Genomic DNA, 22498 nt, shown 5'->3' with positions numbered 1-22498 from the left:
TCCATAACTCCAGTAAGGTTATATATAGTTTAGTAAAACTTTTGTTCTGAAGATCATTAAAGGTGTTACAACTGATTCGTGTGAAACATGAAAGCATTGTTGCCGTAAGCTTAGCTATTAAGAAAGCACTTAGAGGAAAAACAGCCAAAATCCCCAAGAATTTAATTATCTTACCTGCAGACACAAGCCCACTGTCTTCTATTGGAAAGACAGTTATGCAAACGTTTTTTGTAATCCTTTGAATTCCAATTATTAGCACATTCATCCCCAGATTCTGAGATGACAAACTGGAAGTAAATTCAGACTCTCTCTCCTCTAAGTTCTCGGTTTCATTCTACTTACATAAACATCAGAATGTAACTGTTCTCACCTTCCTGGCCTTCCTATTACAACCTGGCAGACTTGCCAACTACCATGTGTTCTTTATGAGTGCACTTCTCACGTACTCCCACAACCCAAGCTGAATCTCAAGCACTTAACTAAGGGACTGTTGCAATCTGCAACTGCAGTGTATGGTGCCAGAGCCTGCGCAATATGTGCCAAGAGGAGGCAGCCAAACAGTGCCTTCTGCTATCTTTGGTTAGACTGAACAGGTCCCAGACACTCTTGCCCATCTGATGGCAACACCCTTCTGACAAGCCCTCACTAGCTCCTGCTCTCAGTCACTCCACTTCAGTCAAATGGCTTAGTTTTCTCTTCCAAATGTACCCTTTTCTCTGCCACCTGTGAACTATCTTAACATCCGGTGTATTTCAACTCCTGCCAGTCATGTCCATTTTGCATTTACATAAACAAGACAGTGAGACATGCAGACACAAAAGGTTTTGTGTGTTTTCCCTGGCAACCTAAAAATTTTTGTAGGTCTGGATCCAGTATACTTACTATAGCAACTGAAGTGCACAGCAAGTATAACATTTCAATAACAAGTTAGCAACATTCTTGCTACTGACTTGGACAGAGTGAGGTTTTAATCCCAACTCTGGGGCCATTTTCCACAAATTAACTCAGGCTAAACCTGTGTGTAATAAATCTATTTAATCTGAGATACACTAAAATATGTTTTGGTGATTGCCATACATTTTCTAATAACAATTAGAAAATTTCAAGTTTTTTCAATGAAGGAAACTCATCCCTAGTACCCTATTCCAAGTACTCCAGGGATGAATTTGCTGGAAATCTGTTTCCTTCAAAGATGAAAAGTAACTTCCCAGTAGTTTAAAATTTTAACAGCATCTTCTGCATGCCAGACCACAACACAAGTTCTAAAGATGCTGTTTAATATGCATCTGTATGCAAGAGCTCAGATGACCATATTAAAAACTGAGTTCTTAGCTAGCCAGAGATCTTCTACGGACTCACAGTGCTGGGTGTCAAAGAGAGTAGGTGCCAGGCGGATGACATTGTGAACAGCAGACTGAAGAGAAGTGGGAGGTGACAGAATAGGATCCACTATTATGTCTAAATCAGAAACCTTCCAGGTGTCTGGAGATTTTTTCACACACCCACAGTCTGTTTCTACCGGACACATCAAGGCAGATCCAGTTACACAGAAAAAGAAAGAAAAAAAGTGGTGCAAAAATTATAACAATGACAATGAAGAAATCAGAACAGGAACACTCAGATAATGAGAAATAAAAGCATGACAGTTGAAAAAAAAAATTGTAATTTTCTTTTCTTCCTGAGAGCATATAAGCTTCTCCTCACATAAACAAATCTATCTCACAGGTCTTTATTCAAGTACATTAGGAGTAATAAACAGTGTCAATCCCCTAAGGTAGAACAACTATTTTTCTGAAATCAGAAAGTTCTCATTTAGAGATCTTGTAACCTGCAGTAGGTCTAGAAGTGGTTATGTATCTCTTCTGTATTTTTGGTTGGGGAACTTAAAGGTTATGAGTTGTCCTTTCCCATATGTGGAAAAGGAATCCACATCTGAAAACAAAACTGTTGTAAATCTGTCACTTCACCCCACAATTAAGTCATTTCCCCCTTAATATTTTTCCATAAAACCACAGTGATGGAGTTTGTATAAATTTTCAGTTAAACTAAAGGCATTGTTAAATCACTACAATCAATAGAAAACACTGAGATTTCTAAGTTCTGTTTGTATAGTTTTGCGTCTTGTCCTGGTATTCTGAAGGGGGCCATTTGTCATTCTTTCCTGTAGACAGGTTGATGTCTTCCTTCTCTCTTCCTATTTGGAAACATACTGCAGGCTTTGCTGGAAACATATGTGAATATTGCAGAAACTTTGGTCTAGTGGTCATTGCTTACCTCTGTTTTAGATCTCTTCTAGGAGACCATGTAAACCAAGTCCTGTGGTTAGACCCATGGCATTGTGCATTTTTATTTGCCTCATGCGTGTTTTTCTAGCTAACCATTTCTCTACAATTCTGATTTTGCTCAGATGTCAGCAGAGAGGTGAGCTTTGCCACAATCAGCACTTAAGGTACAAATATAATGAACTGCTTCCTTCAGTTTCCAATGTAAACTATTGTTATTGATAACAGTAATTATTAATTATGGGACACATGGGAGCCAAATTCAGACATCAAGTTCTGGGGAATACTCTAGAGGGGCAGCGCCTTCATTAATAAAGGGAGAGACTAGTAAACAGCATCAATGCTAAGGTTATTCCATTTCAGAAATGCTTTGAGCACCACAAATTCTCACGTCTCGGAGCAAAAAGCTTCCCATACATTTATTCTATTTTTCTATTTAGTCTCCTTCTGAGAGGTAACATTATTTTTCACTTATTCACTAACTTTGTTTTAGTTGACAAAAAACAACGCATTGTACATAGCTGTTTTTTCATATAGTTTGTCAAAGTTGATGTCCTTGTTATATACAAACACACAGCTTAACTGAAAAGCTACTAGAGACAGAATACAGAATCTGTGAAGGAGCACGTGTTCCTTTTAGTGGTGTACTAGCCAGCAAAATGTCAAAGAAACACTCAGTCTCCTAAGAAAAACATAATGGAAAGAGGCAAAACCACCTCATACTGAATGACTAATGTTCAATTCATAGAACATTATCAAGGCATGTAAAACTCGTGTCTTCCACTATAGAGATTATGCCAACAGTGGGTTTCCTAAGTTACTCCTTTCCAAACCATGTGTATTAATAAACACCACACTTAAGTGCTTACCAGATTTTGATCTTCCGTGTGATGAGCTAGAAGCAATGGTGAGAGACTGTGGTTTAACTGGATCTACTGGCACAGCATAAGTGCCAGCACTTGGAACTTGAATGTAAGGTCCTACTGCTGCCACTCTTCCTGAAGCACTCAAGGATGACTGGGGTGATGAAGTTCCATTAATTCGATTCAGCTAAAAAAGTCAGACAAATTGAAATGTGAACTTCCATTTAATCTAGGCATTTGTGCATGAACAGGCAATCTAGTTTTAATTATCTGGAGCCATGCACTGTAGCTAAGGTACCATAATAATTAAGTAATACTCCATGCCTCTACCAAAAAAAAAAAAAAAAAAAAAAAAAGAGAAAGGTGTAATCAATACCTCATAAATTAAATTTCTCAGCCACAGAACATCCATTTCTTGTAGAAACTTTTATCTGTGTAAGGTCTCTAGCACTGTGCCTTTCTTAAGCAAATGGACTAAAATGAGTTTTTAAATGATCAATTATGTGTGGGTTTTTTCCTTAATCAATACCTCCAGCTCAGAATACATATGGAAATCCAGAATCAGTCTCCCTAGTCCTTAGACAAATGATCTACTGTGCGAGTGATTTCGAAGTTCCAGACAACTCTTAAGACCAACTTTATCAGACCATTTACATTTTTACTAGATCATTTATATTTTTATCACTTTTCCATATTGGAAGATCAGTATTTTATAAGTGCCAAACTTTTTATGCTTTCATGCTTTGAAACACAGCCCAGTGTCACATTTTCCTTCCTAGAAATAGCAACTACTACAATTTTTAGTATCGTATGGTCTGTGCCACAAAAAAAGGATACACATTCTGTCTAACTCTTTTTGCTATCTATGGAAAACCTTAAAATAGTTTTATGAGGCCTGCTACTTTTAAAATAGGATCTTTAGATGTAATTGTATTACTCAGCTGGAAGAAAGTGAGATTCTATGTAGTTCTTATAGGTTCTTGATAAACTAAAGTGTGGCCCTTTTAACAGTTTATCTTACAGGAATGTTTTCTTTTTGACGTGCCTCAACTTTTTTCTTGTACAGTCGTTCACGCAGCTCATTGATTCGCTTGTCCATCATAGCCACCTCCATATTGCGTTTGTTTAAGAGCTCTTTCTGCTGCTGAAGCTTGGAGTTCTGCTCCTGGTTAAGCCTGTTACGAATCTGAAAAACAAACCAAACCACAACAAACTGTTCAGTCAGTTACTTTCTTCTGTCTGTTGTCAAATGTTAAAAAACCCTAAGCAACTTGCATCAGCAACTTGTTCTGATGTCTCTAGTGTTATGCTTCCACATGGCCTGTCAAATTAACATTTGTAACCATGAACAACTCTTAAAAGAAAACAGCAGAAGAATGTCCTAATAAAGTAGTGGATACCTATTATACCAATTAAATACAAGCAGACTGCATCCTAAGTACTGTAAATGGGTTGAAGAATTAGGTGCAATGAAATTTCAGAACTGAATGCCACTGTGAAAAATTAAGTCATAGAAAATGCTTGTTAAAAGTTATGTTTGACCGAGGCAGTTTGACTGTCATAAAAGCCAGTGATATAAAACTTGTAACAGAAATTATGCTATCTATTCTGTTTCCAGTGCCACATGAAACTTCCTGATGTCTGGATGGGAGGTTAACTGAATTGGTAGTGCAGAGACTGAGCACAGATTTTCCTCTCTACATGGGGATTAAAATGAAACCTTCACAACAGGTCCTGTAGATTAGGGAATGGATTACCTTTATAGTTTAAATCAACCATGACAGACTTTATAATTATTTCTCTTGCTTTCCCATGGGCATATTTTCATACCTGCAGTAACTCTTGACAGTACTGTCTCAGTGTTCCAATTTTCAGGGTAATGTTACATGCAAAAAAAAGCTTGAAGCAAATTTGTATCTTAATAAATATAGAAGGGATTGGTATGAAGCACAAGAGAGAAATCTTACTCTATTGAGTATCTTTACACTGCGAAATACTTGAGAGGCAGATACGCCTTGTAAAAATGGGGAAAGGGAAAAAAGCATTTATTCCAAAGTAACGAAAACATGTGATGGATTATTTTGTACATTGTACATGCTTATATAAAGAAATGGAAGAGACTGATTTTGAAATTTAAATTAGTGTTGAAATATTGAATATATGTTATAGGTGTTCCCTTGATCACTACAAATACAACAGTAAATTTAAAAAAAAGCTTAAATTCTGACACATCAGCATGCAATTAAGTATTCCATAACTTTGAAACATAAAAGCTAGACAAAATTTCAGTGTAAATCAGATATTTAATTACTCATGTGAGAACTACACTTCAGATGTACCAGTCTTCTTGAAGGAAGACATACGATAATGATACAGGGAACACAGTTATGAAAGTACTTCAGCTACAGTGCAATACATAGTGCAGTGAACACAGTGCAGCTTAGACACCATAGCTATGCTTTCACAATTTTAAATGTACTTTTATTCATAGTCCAGTCATGTTTCCAAGTTAAGATGGTATCTAAGTGAGTGTGCTGCATCCACTGCTGCAAAGTAGAAAAGTACTGGCATGATTTTTTTTAAAATCTGCATTTTAAGAGAAATCAAAACAAATGCTGGATTATGATGATGTTCAGCATTTCAGTATTAGGAACTAAGGAATGCTTTTCAGAACTCTTGCAAGCTTTGTGTCATTATGTGCATGAGAAACAAAAATAGTTGTGAAGATAATGTAATTCTGTTTTAAAGAGGGTTATATGCTAACTACAACCTCACACATTAACAGCATCCAATACATTAATTTTGTGAGAAGTCACAGAACCAAATGTCCATTTGTAAAAGCAATATGACATCGTTTAATATCTGTAGCTATCATCCAAATAGCATCTGTTACTTACCTGTAGCTCTTGATACAACTTTTTTAATTCTACTGCTGCTGGTCCTGTCATTTGTCCATTGTAAGACTGAAACCCATTCAGTTTCCCTTTCCTTAAATCTTCCAGTTGCTGAGTAAGTTGATCCACTTTCAACACTGCAGCCTGTAGCTCCTGCTGCTTTTCCTGGAACATCGCACTTATATGCTCAATTTCAGTTGCTAAAATTAACAAGATCAAAATAACAAAAAACCACTAAGTAAAGCAGAAGTTGTTAGTATTTTTATTCTACCAGTACTGATAACTTCAAACACACTGGTTTGAAATCCAGGATAAGAAGGCACTAATAAAAATATTGATGTGCAGGGAATTTTCTAACAGAGAATAATTCTGATTTTATGCCTGACTATATTAAACAAAGAAAAAGTTATGTCACATACAAATTTCATAGAAACACAACACTCTCTTTAAAATAAAAAACACACGTTATATCTCAAATCCTGGTTAAGTGCTACATTAACTAACAATGCAACATTACTTGCTAGTAATGCAGTGAATAGTAAATTAAATAAATTACTTAAAAATTCCACATACACAGATTGCCATTCATGATCTTGCTGTAGTCCACTTGTCCTCTCATGGCACGGATTTTTTTCAGCTTTGTCTCCTGGGTTTCAACACGTTCTTTAAGTTTTTGAAGCTTTTCACTCTCAGAAACAGACTGCTGCTGGCGACGTTCTTGCTGCTTCAGGTAACGCAAACGCTGTTCCTGACAAAATGAGGTTTTAGACAAGAGGAACCATTTAGTTAAATAACAAGTTAACCTAGAAAAGATCACTAAGAAAAATGGAGTTTTTTATTTCCAGGAAACAGAAAAAGTTGTTTCTAGTTAAAATCTGTCTTCAAGCAAACATTCAAGATTTTTCAGTCCAAGTAAATTTTCATGTATGTGCAAGTACAACTGCAGCCTGAACACTCAAAATACATCTGTGAAGCATCCTCTGGCATTTGTTTTCTGACATTATCAACACTTTTCCTTCTGTTGCAAAATAAATTTCCAACACTGTTATCCACCTTCTCAAAGAAGGCAAAATATGTCCAACAGACCATTTTAAGCAAGATGACCTACTGTACAATAGCGTTCCATTTCTAAATAACAGTCCTTCTGCTGGGCACACAAGGAAAATGTTTCTCTTTCTGAGTGATTTCCATCAAGAAAGAACAACAGAACTGATAGGCGAACATGACAATATCAAAAACATTAAACCCACCCCCCCTCCAAAAACATATTTAAGATTCTTACATCTCAGACACTTCAGAAACATAATACCTTAATATATATCCAAAGGGGGCACAGTCTGATCTCACACCATTATTATACTGGAATGAATGAACTACTAAAAGATGAGCCTAGAATCAAGCCTGGTCTATCATAGGCCATGACGCAGGCCTCACAAAAGAGACAAAACCTAGCAATATTTTTATAAAGGCACATGACTTGCTTTGACAAGCCAAGGTTGTTAGTGTTACTTACACTAAAATGTTGTACATTGTCTAGGTTCAGATTAACTTGGTAAAACAAGGTATTTCTCAAGCTGTTCCTTGAACTTAAGTAAAATGAACTAGTGTGTTTTTCCATATCCATGCTTGTGTATGTTGATGAGATTTTGTATGTTATGATCCTTACATCATTATTACCTTAGCAACCAACATTTGCTGTTGATTTTCAATCTGCTGCTGTTGTCGGGCAGCCATATCTTGAAGTTCAGAAAGAGTGAGCTCAACACGTGGATTGCCAACCTGCAGAACACAAAATGTCACATTAATGTGTTTACGTACATCAAGTGTTCTGACAATAGAAGCTAAACCTCTGTTCCTCAGAGGAAGGCTGAAGGGTCCCCCACAGTCTTCAGATGAAGAATAATGATGGACACTCATGAAAGAAGAAGAAGCCTCAGAGCAGAAAGAAAGGACACAGACCATGCAGATATTAGGAACAGAAAAAGCAAAAAGTGGAAAAGCAGATGAAAGAGGAAAACGCTAAAAGCCAAAACAGACAAGAGAAAAAAGGCCTTCGACTACATTTTGCTCTGCTTTATGAAGATCTTCTATGGATCTGGCACACATAGGAACACACATACAAACAGGGATTTTAAACAGTAGGATTTTCAGTGTTCCTGCCTAAGCAGCTTTAACTGGTGGTTAGCATTATTTACCTAGCACAAGACAAGACTATGTAAGAACTCTTACATTAAACTGTCACTAAGCTCACACCCAAAGATGGTGAAGTTTCCTGGCTGATTAGAACTTCTAAAGGTAAGAATCTGTGAAAAACAGTGTGTACAAAGTGAAGAAAGGTAAAATTGGTCCCCTTTGCATAAGCAAGTAGCAATTACTGTGTGAAGTTTGAGTGAAGAGGCAAGATATTAAACAGGGCTTTATCATTCCTTTTTGGATTTGAAAATTAACAAATCATTCACAGAATTAGAGAGGCAACTGCTGAAAATTATTTGGAATTTGTAGAATGCTGTGACAATGTGTGAGACCAAATAGTACATGTGTTTTTTAAATGAATGCATTGTTTCAGTATATTCATTGTTCTATCAACAAATACAATTTAAATCTATACATTAATTTACTTCATTTCAACCATATTTTTTCCTATACAATCACAAGAAAGAGTGCAGTGTAACAAGACAAATTTCAGAAGTTGACACTTGCCAAATACCCGCTTCGCTACTCAGAAACCCAAACCCTTAGAATTGCACAATATAACCACAATTTCAGAATTTGCACAGAAAGAAAATACCAGTGTTGGAAAATTAATGCTGGAAAGCTAGGAAGTTCAGAATGTCCCAACATCTCAGTGTAAAAGCTAGACTACTGCATTGTAATAATTCACTTCAGTATTTTCACCAAACTACATGACTACACTATGGAAAAACCAAATTAAAATTACATCACTTCCTGTCAACAATATAGTCAATGCTGCTGAAAAGAGAATGGTTTTTATATATTGCTAGATAAAAAGTCTGCTTCAAATTAATGTTTACAAAATGGGGTGAATTCTAAACGTTTCACAGATGTAAAAAAATAAAAGGACCCCTACACCAAGCACCTCCTCAGCTCAATCAATCAAGCATCTGATTATGGATCTGATCAAACCTGATCCCAGAAGAAAGCTGATTCAGCTGCTCTGCTTTTCTGGGCCCACCCTACTACCTTCCAATGCAGTCCTATAGTGATTTTTTCTGACATGTCCACTTTGAATAGCTTGTTTCATATTCCTACATCAAATTCCTACTTAGTTAAGCATCAGTTCTCCAATCAATGCATAATACGAAACTGTTCTAAGTTTCAGTCAGGAAAGGAAAATAGTATTTGCTTTAAAGTAAGTCACTGCTCCTTTTTTTATTTTTAAACTTCTTCCTACCTGAACTGCAGTAGTATTTCGTGTTTCTGCATTCAGGTAAGATATGCACCTCAAGTTCAGTCACTGAAGTGAGCCAGATTCAAACAGTAACTTAAAATGGCTGTGTTTTGGACACCTAATACAGACATGTCAGACTAACATTTTTAGGGAAAGTTATTGTTCCTGTTTGAATATTTCCTACTGAATAAATGATGGAGCAAAATTGTAATTCTTACTGGATAGTACAATGGAAACTCCTTTTAATAGTTGACAATAATGAAAACTATTTATAGCAGAGAATTAAAAAAAAAAAACAACCCACAACGAAATACCCAATCCTAAATTATGCATTTATTTACAGTTAGCTATATAGAATAGTGGAGCTAGAACAAAATCCACCCAAACCACTAATTTTCTATTTTAACACTTTGTTAGTAAACATAATAACTTAAACAAAACAATCACAAAAGAAAACTTTTTTTTGTTAGTATGACTTATGACAGTCAAAAGTCCTACACACTATTTTTTAACACCAAATAATTCACACACACTTGTTCCTACCAGGTAGTGAGCCAAAGAGAGACATTTTATTATTAATTACAGACTGAATGGCACTAATTGGGTAAGAAAGAAATGAAGCTTTTCCAAGTGCCATCCAAAAACCAAAATGTGCTCACTTGGGACAAGCAAACAAAAGTTAAAAACAGATGCTGTCCCCAGAACATGTGCAGGCTCTGCTGACTTCCTTTGGCATGACCTTCTGGCACAAAAACCTAAACCTCTGTAGGTAATTCTTAATATGGGCTTGAAAGTTTCCCTCTGGATCACTGATTTTAAAAAGTGAAAAATGAGTGTGTGTGAATATGCATGATTTTTTCAATAGTCATATGCTCTTCCAAAAACACACATCTTGCATTGGACTATGCAAAGTGTTCTCAATGCTTCCCTCCTTCCTGCTTTGGTCATCAGTTTAAGTTAACAACATTGATAGCTCATTCTCTATCCAGTACTAATTTCTAGTACGACCCCATCCAAGAAATACAGAGGTATTTCATTCTGCTAAGAAACCTTGTTAAAAATATCCAGATGCAAAAAGTGGTATCTGTATGGGAGTTGTGCATATTTCAAGGTAAAACAGCCATTTAAATAACTGAAAATTACAGATTTTCTAAATGAAAAATGTAACCTGGAAGGCAAAATGACAAGAAGTAACTGATTTGTAAAAACACTGGAAACAACAACCCAGTTTTATCCAGAAGTTCAGAATTTTTACTGCTTTAAATAAGCATATTTAAAAGTATATATCACAATGCCTGAAAAAAGTACTGCATTACTTTTTTATTATGTAAAATACAGGAGATTAATGCAATTAATGCAAATATTAGCTTCTCCTTGAAGAAGCTATTAACTGCTGTAAAATGTTCTATTTAGGAAGTGCAATGTCTAAAAACCTTTTATACACGGCAAAGCACAAAAACACAGGAAACTGATAATTAACCATTTAAATACAATGACTCTGAGAAATCTTTTAATGTTTACCTCTGAGTACCAGCTCATATCCTTTTCACTTAAAATAACTATGCTATACTTAGGAAAGAAAAGAGGAGGCAGCTGAGGAAACAAACTTTTAAACCTGTAACTTCACTCGCTGTTTGTTCTTTTTCATCCACATGGCAAAAGCAGTGAGCAGATCAAGCAAAACTCCTCTTCAACACCAAGTCAACTATTTTCAGCTGGACTGTTGGTAATTTCAGGTCTCCAAAACAACACAGCATCATTTTTCAAACAGCATGAAAAACGCTGAATCTTTCTCTTGTCAAGATCCAGTTCAATCAGTTTGTTCAGAGCATTTCATATTAGTTGAGTCTGCTTATAATCTGTATGCAAATGCCACCACTGAGAAAAGCCAGTCTCAGTTCTTCTTCAGAACCTCAGGTTATGCCAGGCAAAGAGAGCACTGCATTTACACAGTTCTTTAATGAGGTTGTTGTTTTCTCAGACTCTTAAGTTTGTGCTGTTCATACTAGTTATTAACAATTTTGCCCATGAAGTCACTCACCTCTAATAACAAACATGAGCCTATCACATTTAAGGTCCAGACCTCCTCCTTTCTCCTGCAGCAAGAGAAACCTGCCTCCTACAAAACTGAAAGAGGTACTAAAAAGCCACTACAAGTATCTACTCCTCCAGATTCCACAGATTCATTTGCTACATGGTGATACATCAAAGCAGACAGTTCTGCTGAACTGTAAATTTCTTTTCATTGATTCATAGGAGCATTTACACATAGAGATGAACTGCTAAATGAAATGCTATAGAGCAAGCACTGCATTATTAGGCAACTAAGGAAGTATTACCTATGTCTCACACAGACAAGAACACTTTACACCTATATTCCCTATTTCTTAATATTGACAAGAATCTTTAAAAAAAATGTAGTTATTTTGTTCAGCATGCACTTTAAAAGGTCATGATGAGAGATGGAGTTCATAATGAACTGGAGTTTCAGCTTCTGACATTACTCCCATACTACAAGCTAATATTTTACCATTTGATGATTAGTATTTTTGAGACAGGTGAGACAAATGGAAGAGTAGTAATTAAATAGTTCGGGAACCAGTTTATAAGCTGCCTCGAAACAAGTCATAAGTTAGGCATTTAATTAAGAAAAGGAACCTCCTTTAATATTGAATTCTACACATTAGTCTTGTCACTCTGAAAATTCCTTTACTTGTTCCTCCTTCCTCTCTTTCTACCCTTGCACAACGGTGTTCTGTTTATCATCACAAACTCCTCAGTCCACATGCTTCTGAGATGTTATGAAAAGGCTTACTCATTGGCAACCCACAACAGTACATGAAAAATTGCACCTGAACTCAAAATACTTCTTTGACAAGCAAAGTGTATGAGAGGGAAGATGTGCAAGCAATAGGGGCATATTCCAGAGGTTTTTGCTTTTACTCCCATCAAAAAACTATCTTCTAAGAGAAATCTGATTATGTCAATACTGGAATAAATAAAACATGAGGCTGATCTTTTAAAATATATATATATTTTAAAAGATTGTAAGTAGGATGTGGTCAGATTTTATTAATTTCTTTTCCTCCATGTCTCAGCCACAAAAATACTTTTTTAGGATAATTTTCTAAGTTTGCAATAGAAAGTACAGAACAGAAAGTAACTTTGAAAATAATCGTGAAATACATACCAAACCCACGCCTGAGACTGTTATGATTTCAGAAATAAGAGTTTTAAAGGAAAACAACAATTATTAAAAGCTTTACAACTGGCAATCTCATCTTTAGGTTCAGAATATCTGTCTTACAAAAAAAAAACGCTGAGGGACTTGGGGCTTTTCAGCCTGGAGAAGAGAAAACTGAAGGAGGATTTTACCAATGTTATAAATACTTAAAGAGTGGATGTCAGGAGGATGGGGCCAGTGTTTTTTCAGTGGTGCCCAGTGACAAGAGGTAACTTCCTGTGTTCAACAAACTTGAACACAGGAAGTTCCATCTAAACATGAGGAGAAACTTCTTTACTTTGAGGTTGGTGGAACACTGGTCTGCCCAGAGAGGTGGCAGGATCTGTAGAATTATTCACAGCCCACCTGGACGCAGTCCTGTGCAACCTGCTCTAGGTTAACCTGCTCTGGCAGGGGTGTTAGACTAGATGATCTCTAGTTCAGAGATCCCTTCAAACCCCTATCATTCTGTGATACAGAACACTTCGTTACTCAAATAGCACAAAGCATAAGGTAACCAATTAATTGGAAATGAACACCAGAACAGTACAAGAACTTACCACTGATTTCCTGCATGCTATCTGTTTGGATCTTTTTCTAGGTTTGCAAGAGTCACCATCATCAACTTACCCTATCTATTTCTTCCTTCTTGTTAAGATAGGTGTTCACACCCATCTCCCACACTACTCTTGAGTTCCCTTCCCAACACCCAGCACTAGAAAGTGTAGGGTTCAAGTGCATCAAGCTTCCTGAAACTGGCCAAGCTCCACCTTCTCCTATGTGTGTTCCTGTACAATGAATCATGGCCAATGAACTCTTTGCCACATATTTTCTAGTATTTTTCCTATTATTCACATCCATCACCTCTATCCTTACTTCCTCATTTACTACTTTCAGTACTTCAGTCCACCCTTCTCTTGTCACAGTCAGATGATTCTGAGGTTAAACCACCAATTACGCAGGTCCAATATAACCTAGATAAAAAATAATCAAGCACCTCCAGAGGAGTGAGAAAATCTGTGTTTTAGTTTCTGCCTTGGAGCAAAAAATGGCTGGTTCTGACTTTGGTCATCCAAAAGGCTACCCAGAAAGTTTTTCTGCTTGTATCCCACTACTTTCAACCTCCCATTAATTTACTGACAATCCAGTATAAAGCAACTACTGAACATAATGCAGCACATACCCCACCAGCAACCCAGCCACACCATTCTTTACATAGGCGGCTACTCTAAAATTGTGGCACACGTAATGAACAATTTGGCAAAATGGTCTTTTTAGCTAAAAACAAAACAAACAAAAAATACCCTAACAAACAAAACCCCAACCAAACAAACCAAAACAAAGAACAGTCCTCGTCTGAGGTTCTCCTAACTCCTCTCTTGAAAAAAATATTTGTGATGGTAAAGGTAATGATATCCTCTACCACAATAAATGTGAAAAAAAATTAATAAGTCTACTCTTTATCAAAGCTGGGAAAACACTAGCATAATCAAAGGCTACAGATACCGGGGGTAGGGGAACACAACACCCCCATAAAAACAAAACTCCAATCTTCCAAAAAATACACAGATTGAGGACAAACTGAGTACTGAATTAGAAGCAGGAAACTGTAAGAGGGAAATCCTCCATGGGTGATTCAACTAATGAAGCACACAATTTTGCCATGGGAAAAATAAAACACCGTCTTCACTAGCCTAACAGGGGAGGATAGCAAAGGCCAGAAAAGCTGCACCTCAGAAGGCTTATGATGCCTACACAAACATGCAAAGTACATACTCTAGTTTTACTGCACATAAAGCCTGAGTTTTCCACAATGACAGTAATTGTAAGTTGCCGTTCCTTCCTAGAGTCAATGAGGGAACACAAAACTTGCCTCCACAAAAGGATTTCATTGTTGTAGAACTGTTATACTCCATGAATCTATATAACTACATGACAAAACCAGAACTGACATGTCTGGGAATAGGTATACAAGCATGTGGACCAAAGGAGTAAAGGGTATTACATACAGAGTATCTTCCCAGAATGAAGAAGGTACACCAGACGGCTTCCCAGCCACTGAACTCCAGACCAGGATCAGGGCTCTGACATAGAGCTTCACCTTAAGTGGGCAACCCCTGCAGTTTCCTCTGTGCCACATTTGCAGCCAAGGAAGAGCTACATCTCCAGCTGCACAACTATTAAATTGTGATGGCAGGAAAGAAAGGAATGTCTTGCTTTGCTCACTTAGTCCAGCACAAGATTTGCAAATTCTCCCATGCTAACTTGAACATGAGCAGCAGAAGCCCAGCAGACATGTCTAACTTTTCTCCCTGAAGCCTCATTCAAAGTAACATAATTTAGGAGATGCTTTAACTAGCCCAGCTGGTAACACAGCTTTAAAGGCCCCTGATGAGAACAGCCAGCCACACTTTAGGTACTTGTCCTCAGCAGAACAGTAGTGATGAGGAAAACAGAAAGATACAGGAGTTTATTATACCAGATCTGTATTAAACAGGTTTTATATGAAATGTATGTAGCCTCCCTGTGCTGAGGACTACAAGAGAACACAGGACATAACACCTGATGAAGACTGCTGATTCTGACCTTCTTACACTTCTCAAACATATCAACCATATATATCATCAAATTTAAGAATTTTAATATATTTTGGAACACATTTTCCATAAAACCTCATCCTAGTGCCAAGCACAACAAAGACAACTTGAAAATACCATGTGAAAACACATACAACACTGCAAAAAAAGACAAAAGAAAATAACTGGGTTTATTTAAACTAAAATAGAGTCTATGCTGATCTTGACATGGATGACGTTATTTCCAGTTTAATGGCTTTATCCCACAGCTCTGCCTTGCATTTTTTAATTGGGTCAGAAATATGCCGATAGCAGAAATCCATTTTAAAGAATCCAATGACACTAGTATGTTCCCTTTTTAGCTTAATGGAAATGAACAAGATAATTAAACCCAGAAAAGGCACCCAGAATACTAGGAATGAAAGGAAAATAGACCTAGCATGTGCTGTCTCCTGGTAATCAAATAATCATGAAATTAACATTACAAATGCAATCTGGTAACTTTATTTGGACATTTATAATAAGATTGTTATTTTGTTTGTGCAAATACATTAAAATTTCTTAGAATAAACACATGTCAATTGTACCACAATTTGCTGAAAAATTACACATTATATCTATTTGATAAAATCTTAAGATCTCTCATAAACAACACTACTTTGTTAGCAACTTGCTGATGGTAATAAGCCGCTCTTGATAATAAAACATTTGAAGTTTATTCAGTGTTAAGCCATAGACTCTAGATTTCCTGGTTTCCCACATTGCTTTCTTAGAAATTCACAAGTGAGGCTGTCCTTCATTTTGCACAGAACAGCAAAGAAAAGGCAGAACTTCAGAAAAATCAAACTATGTTAAAATAGATTGTCAAAATTAGAAATAGATTTCAGAATACATTGAGTACCTGCTACATATAGAATAAACCGCTTATAAATCACTTCTGAAATATAGGAAAGTAATATCTAAAACTCATTTAAGATACTACCATCTCCCTTGTCCTTTCAGACACTTTGAAACACCTCGAGGAATCTTAAGCATGGCTTTATTGACTTCAGTAAAACTAACGAATTTTGAGAAGTAATTAATTACCTGCCTGTTCTTTCCCCACATAATTGTAAGAGAGCACATCTTTATTTTGCAGCATTGCCTATTGGCTGTAAACATTGGCGTTGCTTCAACATGTTTCAACTCCATGTTTATGTTACTTTCTGTCTACGCTAATTGTTTTAACTGTTTGCTGCAAACAAGCCAAATCAGTAACTGGTAATATCTTAGGAGCTCTTGCACCACCTTTTGGCTCAGTGTACTCAATAGAAGGTAGGATATTTTTAAATCTTATTCCATATGAAATAAAGGTTTCCCCAAATTCTTTATCAATATGACAAGCTTTGTCTCTGCATTCATCAGCAATCAGCTAACGGAAAAGGCTAGTGGATTTTGCCAGAAGTAAAAGACCTAATCATGGCAAGATCAAGCCAGCTGTCAACTACAATCAGCTTGATTCATTGCACTTTTCATATTCAATGGAAAATGTTGAGCAATACACAATTCTTTCACAGTTATCAAGTTAAATTTAAAATGTAAGAACACAGACAATTAAGCTTAAAAAACACATGAATTATTAGTACCATTTGTTATTTTTGTAATATTACCAACTTAGTGTGAAAACTGAGTATCAAAAAGATCAGGAAAATCATTATTTTTTGTATTTAATTTTACTGTTTGAAGTGACAGAAAACAGTACCACCTGAAATTCAACAGAGTTTTTCTTTACTAACAGAGACTGACTAAGATAAAAGGCAAACTCTACAGTCAGACTAGATACCACAATCTTATGCAAATAATCTTTCCAGTGTTTGCTATATGCTTTTTCCTACATCCTTCAGCTTTTTCTAAAACTTTGCATACAACAAGATGAACACATAAGCCAGCAATAAAGCTAAAGCATGTGTGCAATAGAATAATTGAGGAAGCAGCAAGTCAAAGGCTGCAACACGCCAAAAAAACACACCTAAGGATTTTTAAATATTAAACATTAAAGAAAATAGTAAACCCCAGTAACAATTGTTTATGCATCTATAAATTATGACATTGTGGAAGATAAAAAAGCCCACAAACCCAAAAGGTAAAAAGCTGTAATTTACCTTGTCAAACTCACAAATTACATGCAAGTTCACCCCTCTCTTTGTTGCTCCAAGAAACTAATTCAAGCACAATTCAGTGCACTTGCACAAGAGATCCAGTCAAGTGTGTCTCCATAAGGAGACTGAAGAACACGTTGCCCAAATACAGTATAGTGAATATTCCAGCGACACATGGAACAGAGTTATTTTTAGCAAGCAAGAAAAGGTATGAGCTGTATAGTAAGATCATCCAGAAGGAATATGAGAAGAAAAACAAGTTCAACTCCCTTGCTCCTACATTAGCCAGAGGGACTTTCATTTTCTCCACTTTGATCTGAGGAAGACTGGAGGGGGAACAAACCTAACAACAATTGGATCTGGAGGCAGCTGCACTGACAATAGAGAAATGGAAAGGTTCACTTGCCTGCAAAAAACATGCAGGTGGAAAATAGGTATGCTAGGTGTCCAAAGGCTAGATGGACTGGAAACTAAATGAACAAGTCAGTGAAGGTGGAAAGGTGTGTCAGAGAAAGGAGGCCACAACAGCACTGCCCAAGAAAAAACAGAGTGTGGAAAAGTGGAAACACTAATCTGCAGATGACACAGCTACATAAAAGAGAATTCTAAAGGTAGCCTAAAAAGGAGCAGCTGGCCTTGCAAGTACTAGAAGGGTCTCCTGCTCAGAACTGAAAAGGGTTTAAAGGGACAGTTCAACTCTCAAGCTTTCACAATTAAGCTCTTAGAACTCTGCACTGACACACTGAATTTTTAGACTCTTGTCTCCTGTAAAGAACTACAAAAAGAAAGGCAAAGCCAAGTCCTATCTTCCTTACAATAACTTCGTATTAAAATACTTGGCTTAACTAAAAACAATACTAATGCAAAGCAAACAACTGTGATAAAAGACATTGAAGTTTACAGTGCCAGTGCAAGGACTGCAAAAGCACAGCAGTACTTCATGAAAAATAACAAATTAACTTTTAAAGAAACATTTACTTTATGAGCTAATGTGTATAACATCATGTGTCAACTGAAGTACTTTATTCTAAACTATTCCACCTTTACATAAGGGCCAAGCAACTCAGGATCTCTATGTGCAGTGTCAATTCTCCAAACACTTCATTTATTTAGAAGTCTAAGGAAAAGGGTGAATTGTATTGCTCAATATTCACGATACAAATACACGAAAATTAGTACCACAGTTAGAGGTTAAACAAACAAATGGACAGGACTTTGCATCCTCCCCCCTTCCACGGACATCTCCAACTAAGTATATTGCTGTAAAACTCCAAAGCTATGCTCGAGGAAAAGTCAGACCTGTAGATATGTCCCCATTGCTCTAAAGGTGTAGATTTCCTACTCTAGTCATGAGGTCTGTGGTGACAGGTTGGACTCGATGATCTTTGAGGTCTCTTCCAACCTTAGTGATACTGAATACTGAATATTAAGTAAATGGTGGAGTGCAGGTATTTCCTCTTCTGCAGAACAGGAGCCACCTGTTGGCTATTACAGACCAGAAAAGCACATCGTTGTTCCTTGTAGCTTGCTCATGAGAGCAGAAAAACTACAAAGCCTGTGCACTACGAGTGTGTCTAAGTGGCTGTATACTGCAAGTTTCTCTCATATCCATAGACACCTAGATCGATATTTGATATTCAGAGTTACATGGATTGAAAACTATGGAAATACATGAGATGGTATGGAGGAAAACACTCCTTTTGCAGTGTTTTTTCAAGTGGGTTCCAGAGTGTCTCCTGTTTCCAATTAGTTGAATCATCTTTAGACTCCTCAAAAAAATATGAGGTCAGACACTAAGACATAATTTAGTCATAAACTAGTGCTTTCATAATTAAACTTATGACAGGAAAACAATCACAGAATAAGCACAGTGAAACTTATCAAATTGTTCTCATAAACAGTATCTATGTAACTTGTCCATTATGGATTGAAGTATATTTGAGATTCAAAAGCACATCACAGAATACTGCTCATAACATTGCAAATTCAAGAATTATGTGATTCTGCAAAGAGGCCTAGGAGTGAGGTACGAGGTCAAAACCATCCGAATTCCCTATTCCATGAGATTACATAGTTAGTTATTAGTCTTATGTATACATTACCATACATAACTACCTTTGACTGAGGTGTGAAGAGACTGGGATTTCTAGTCCAGCAAGAATTCAAAAGCTATTTGTATGCATTAAATTTAGCTTTAGACTGTAATTTTTTTTAACTTCCTAATTTAATTTTTTTCCCTTGAGTGCTTTAGTTGGATTAGTTTTTCTGGTTTTTTTGAAGAGGAAGACACTGCCAGCTGTCTGGAAAATGCTTCAGACAGACTTAATGAAGAAATGTATCAGTCTGAGGAGAATCCAAACTCTATTAAATTGACCCGAGGCTTGAACTAGAAATCTAACAGTGGGGAAGGCTGCTTGTAAGGGCAGCAAGGTTCCCCTCTCTGACAGGTAAAAGCAGTTTCAGGAATGTATGTATTAGACAAGGAAACACCCTTGACTATAAGTAACAGTTATAACAATTTTTCTCTCCTTAACAAAAGCAGCCGGGAATGTTGCAGCAAAAAAATTAGGAAAACTTGGATCTGATGCAGTCACCAGGTTTTTTACATGGTCAAAATGCTGCAGGATGCCTACAAGAAAAGGTCTTCAGAAAAAAACTGCCACCTTTTCTCTGAAAACTGTTAGAATTTCTTGCACCTCAATTTCTTTTTATCACCTTTTAATGGAATTATTTGCCTAGACATTGCTGTGAGACTCCTGGAAGAATCTAGATTTCCAAGACTTAACATAGTTATGTGTTCATTTTAAACAGATTTGATTAAAACATGTCTTACGTGAATGACTGCCTTATCAAAGTGCACTGTTAAATGCTGCAAACAGAATGTACTTAATAATTACAAGCTTATATTGAATTTGCAGCTCAAGTTTGAAGAACAACTTCTATTCCAGACTATGCTCTCATCCTTCAACATTTCAAATGAGAAACTTCAAGCAAGTGCATATAATGTATTTCTCATCTCTCGAGGTTACAATGTCTGCTGAAGGCCTGTTTGCCTTTTTCCTCACAGTTAGATTTTGTCGTATCTTTGCTGAAAGCCAGTATCTTTAAGTACTTTGCCTGTGCAAGTATACTTGCAGCCACCCTCCCCCTTCAGCCATTTTTTAAACTTCTTTATCAGTTGCTTTTTAGGATATATTTTAAAACACTTAATTGTAAAAAGCGTATTTGAACTTCAATGCGTTTTGATCTGGCTGCACTTGTACAGATCACATAGTCAAAACTAATGAATGACATGCAATTCTACTCAAGGATTTTGGCATCACATGCAAATCTATCTAAACTCTAAGCCTACAATTCAACAAGCCATACTACTGGAATTCAAATGCACTGTAGCTTTACTGCTGTCATGATGAAATGGAATAAACAGACTAACTGCATCAGATGGCTGGCTGCTCTCTGTCAGCAACCATCCCCTTCTCCTAAGTCAGTACTGTTAAGAACTCCTTTGTGTGTACATACACATAGAAGCTTACCATTACCTGTTAATGAAATTTCCCTGAGCAATTCCCCCAGCATGAAAGCCAAAGAGTCTCCTGATGCTAGAACACTTGGACTTCCTATTTTAACATTTTTGCAAAAAGCCTCATTTAATCTACTTTAATAATTAGAAATAAAGAAGCTCATTTTTTGTTAACGAATCAGCACAAAACTCTGATTCTCAGCTTTACCTATTAGTTGCAGCTTCAATGCTAAGAAATTTTACAGGTGTGTGATTCTCCACTTTGGGATGATGGTGATGTTTTCTTTTTCTATGCAAGTTTCTTTTTCACTACAGCTACCACGAATTTCACAGTAGGTGATAAAATTGGTTTCCACTTCATATTTCTTGGCAAAAGCTCCACTTAAGAAGCTTCTGCCAAGGGAGAAAAAAAAAAAAAAATCATCAAGGAAAAAAATCTCATTAGTCTCTCTAAATTGGGGAGTAATTTTAATATTAGAAACAGCAAAAATAAGTTAAAGTCAGAATCATACAGAAGATCACAACCTGACATTTTATTCAAACAAACTACTGAGTAGAAAAATAATTTAAATCAAGCAATTACAGCAAACAAGTATTGTCTTCATGTACAGACTGTTTTCATTATACTCATCTGCTTCTGTTCAATCCAATCCACTTTACTTCCACCATGTTCCTGTACCCCACTTCTTTTTAACTCTTCAGCTGCACCTGCTTTCTTGATTTCTCATTCCCAAGAAATTTCTCAGTTATCTGATTATCTTTTCATCTAGGTAACCATCATCATCTGGCCATTTCTCTTTCTGGGACTTCCTTCAAGTACATGTCTGATCTACCTTTCCTATTGATGACTGGTAGCTGCAACACAACGGGTAGCTCTCCAGTCCCTCTTCTGTCTACCACTGACCCCCAGTGGTTACAACTGTATTTGTTCTGTCTCTGTTTTCAGACCATTGTGTTGCTTCTATGGAATGAAGTAAGGATCATGATAGGACGTCTGAAAGAAAGTAAGACCCAGGCACTATATGACCATTGTTTCATGGCCATTGACCACAGAATCAAAGAATAAATAATGCAGGCACAAATGGTTTCTGGAAGTCACCCGGTTCAATAAGCCCTGCTCAGAGCAGTTCAGACTGCTTAGGACTTTATTTAGCCAGACAGAAATTCCACACACTCCAGACAGTCTGTTCCACTGTTGGTTACTCTCATTACAAAAGATTTTCACCAACGTTTAATTAGAATTTCACTTGTTACAACTTATGTCCAAAGCTAAGTGTCTCAGATACACATGCAAGAGAAAGGAATAGGAGGAAGAGGCAGCTATTCTCAGAGAAGAGAATCCCTCTTGAGATACGGTCCAATCACCCTGGCAAAGGGAAATGTTTCATTATGTAAGTCTTACCTCCATACCTTTGGGTAGTGGCAGAAAGTGATTACAACATTATTCCACTTCTATGAATGAAAGTTGTTAAAAAAACCCAAACCCCACAAAGCCACCTTAGGAATAAGCGAATTTGTCAACTTACAAAATCTCGCACTGCTTTCCCTTTAGACTTTGTTATGCAGAAGGTAAAGCTCTCAGACGAGCACTTA

At 36.6% G+C, this 22498-nt stretch overlaps 1 protein-coding gene across 4 annotated transcripts in view; it reads right to left on the bottom strand.

Annotated features, from left to right (window-relative positions):
- Positions 1-22498, bottom strand: part of PPP1R13B (protein phosphatase 1 regulatory subunit 13B) — a 70059-nt gene that overhangs the window by 11080 nt on the left and 36481 nt on the right. Inside the window, exons 5-10 of one of the 4 annotated variants that reach the window (XM_054161778.1) lie at positions 7717-7818; positions 6613-6787; positions 6043-6239; positions 4167-4331; positions 3152-3332; positions 1360-1515 (exon numbers count right to left, since the gene is read on the bottom strand). In XM_054161778.1, coding sequence (XP_054017753.1) covers positions 1360-1515; positions 3152-3332; positions 4167-4331; positions 6043-6239; positions 6613-6787; positions 7717-7818 — 976 coding nt within the window. The remainder of the gene's footprint in view (positions 1-1359; positions 1516-3151; positions 3333-4166; positions 4332-6042; positions 6240-6612; positions 6788-7716; positions 7819-22498) is intronic. The other 3 variants (XM_054161779.1, XM_054161781.1, XM_054161780.1) reach the window with 3 other exon arrangements.

The sequence above is a fragment of the Dryobates pubescens genome, chromosome 5, assembly GCF_014839835.1.
Source record: "Dryobates pubescens isolate bDryPub1 chromosome 5, bDryPub1.pri, whole genome shotgun sequence".
Lineage (NCBI taxonomy): Eukaryota > Metazoa > Chordata > Aves > Piciformes > Picidae > Dryobates > Dryobates pubescens.
This window is presented reverse-complemented; position numbering and strand designations above follow the sequence as displayed.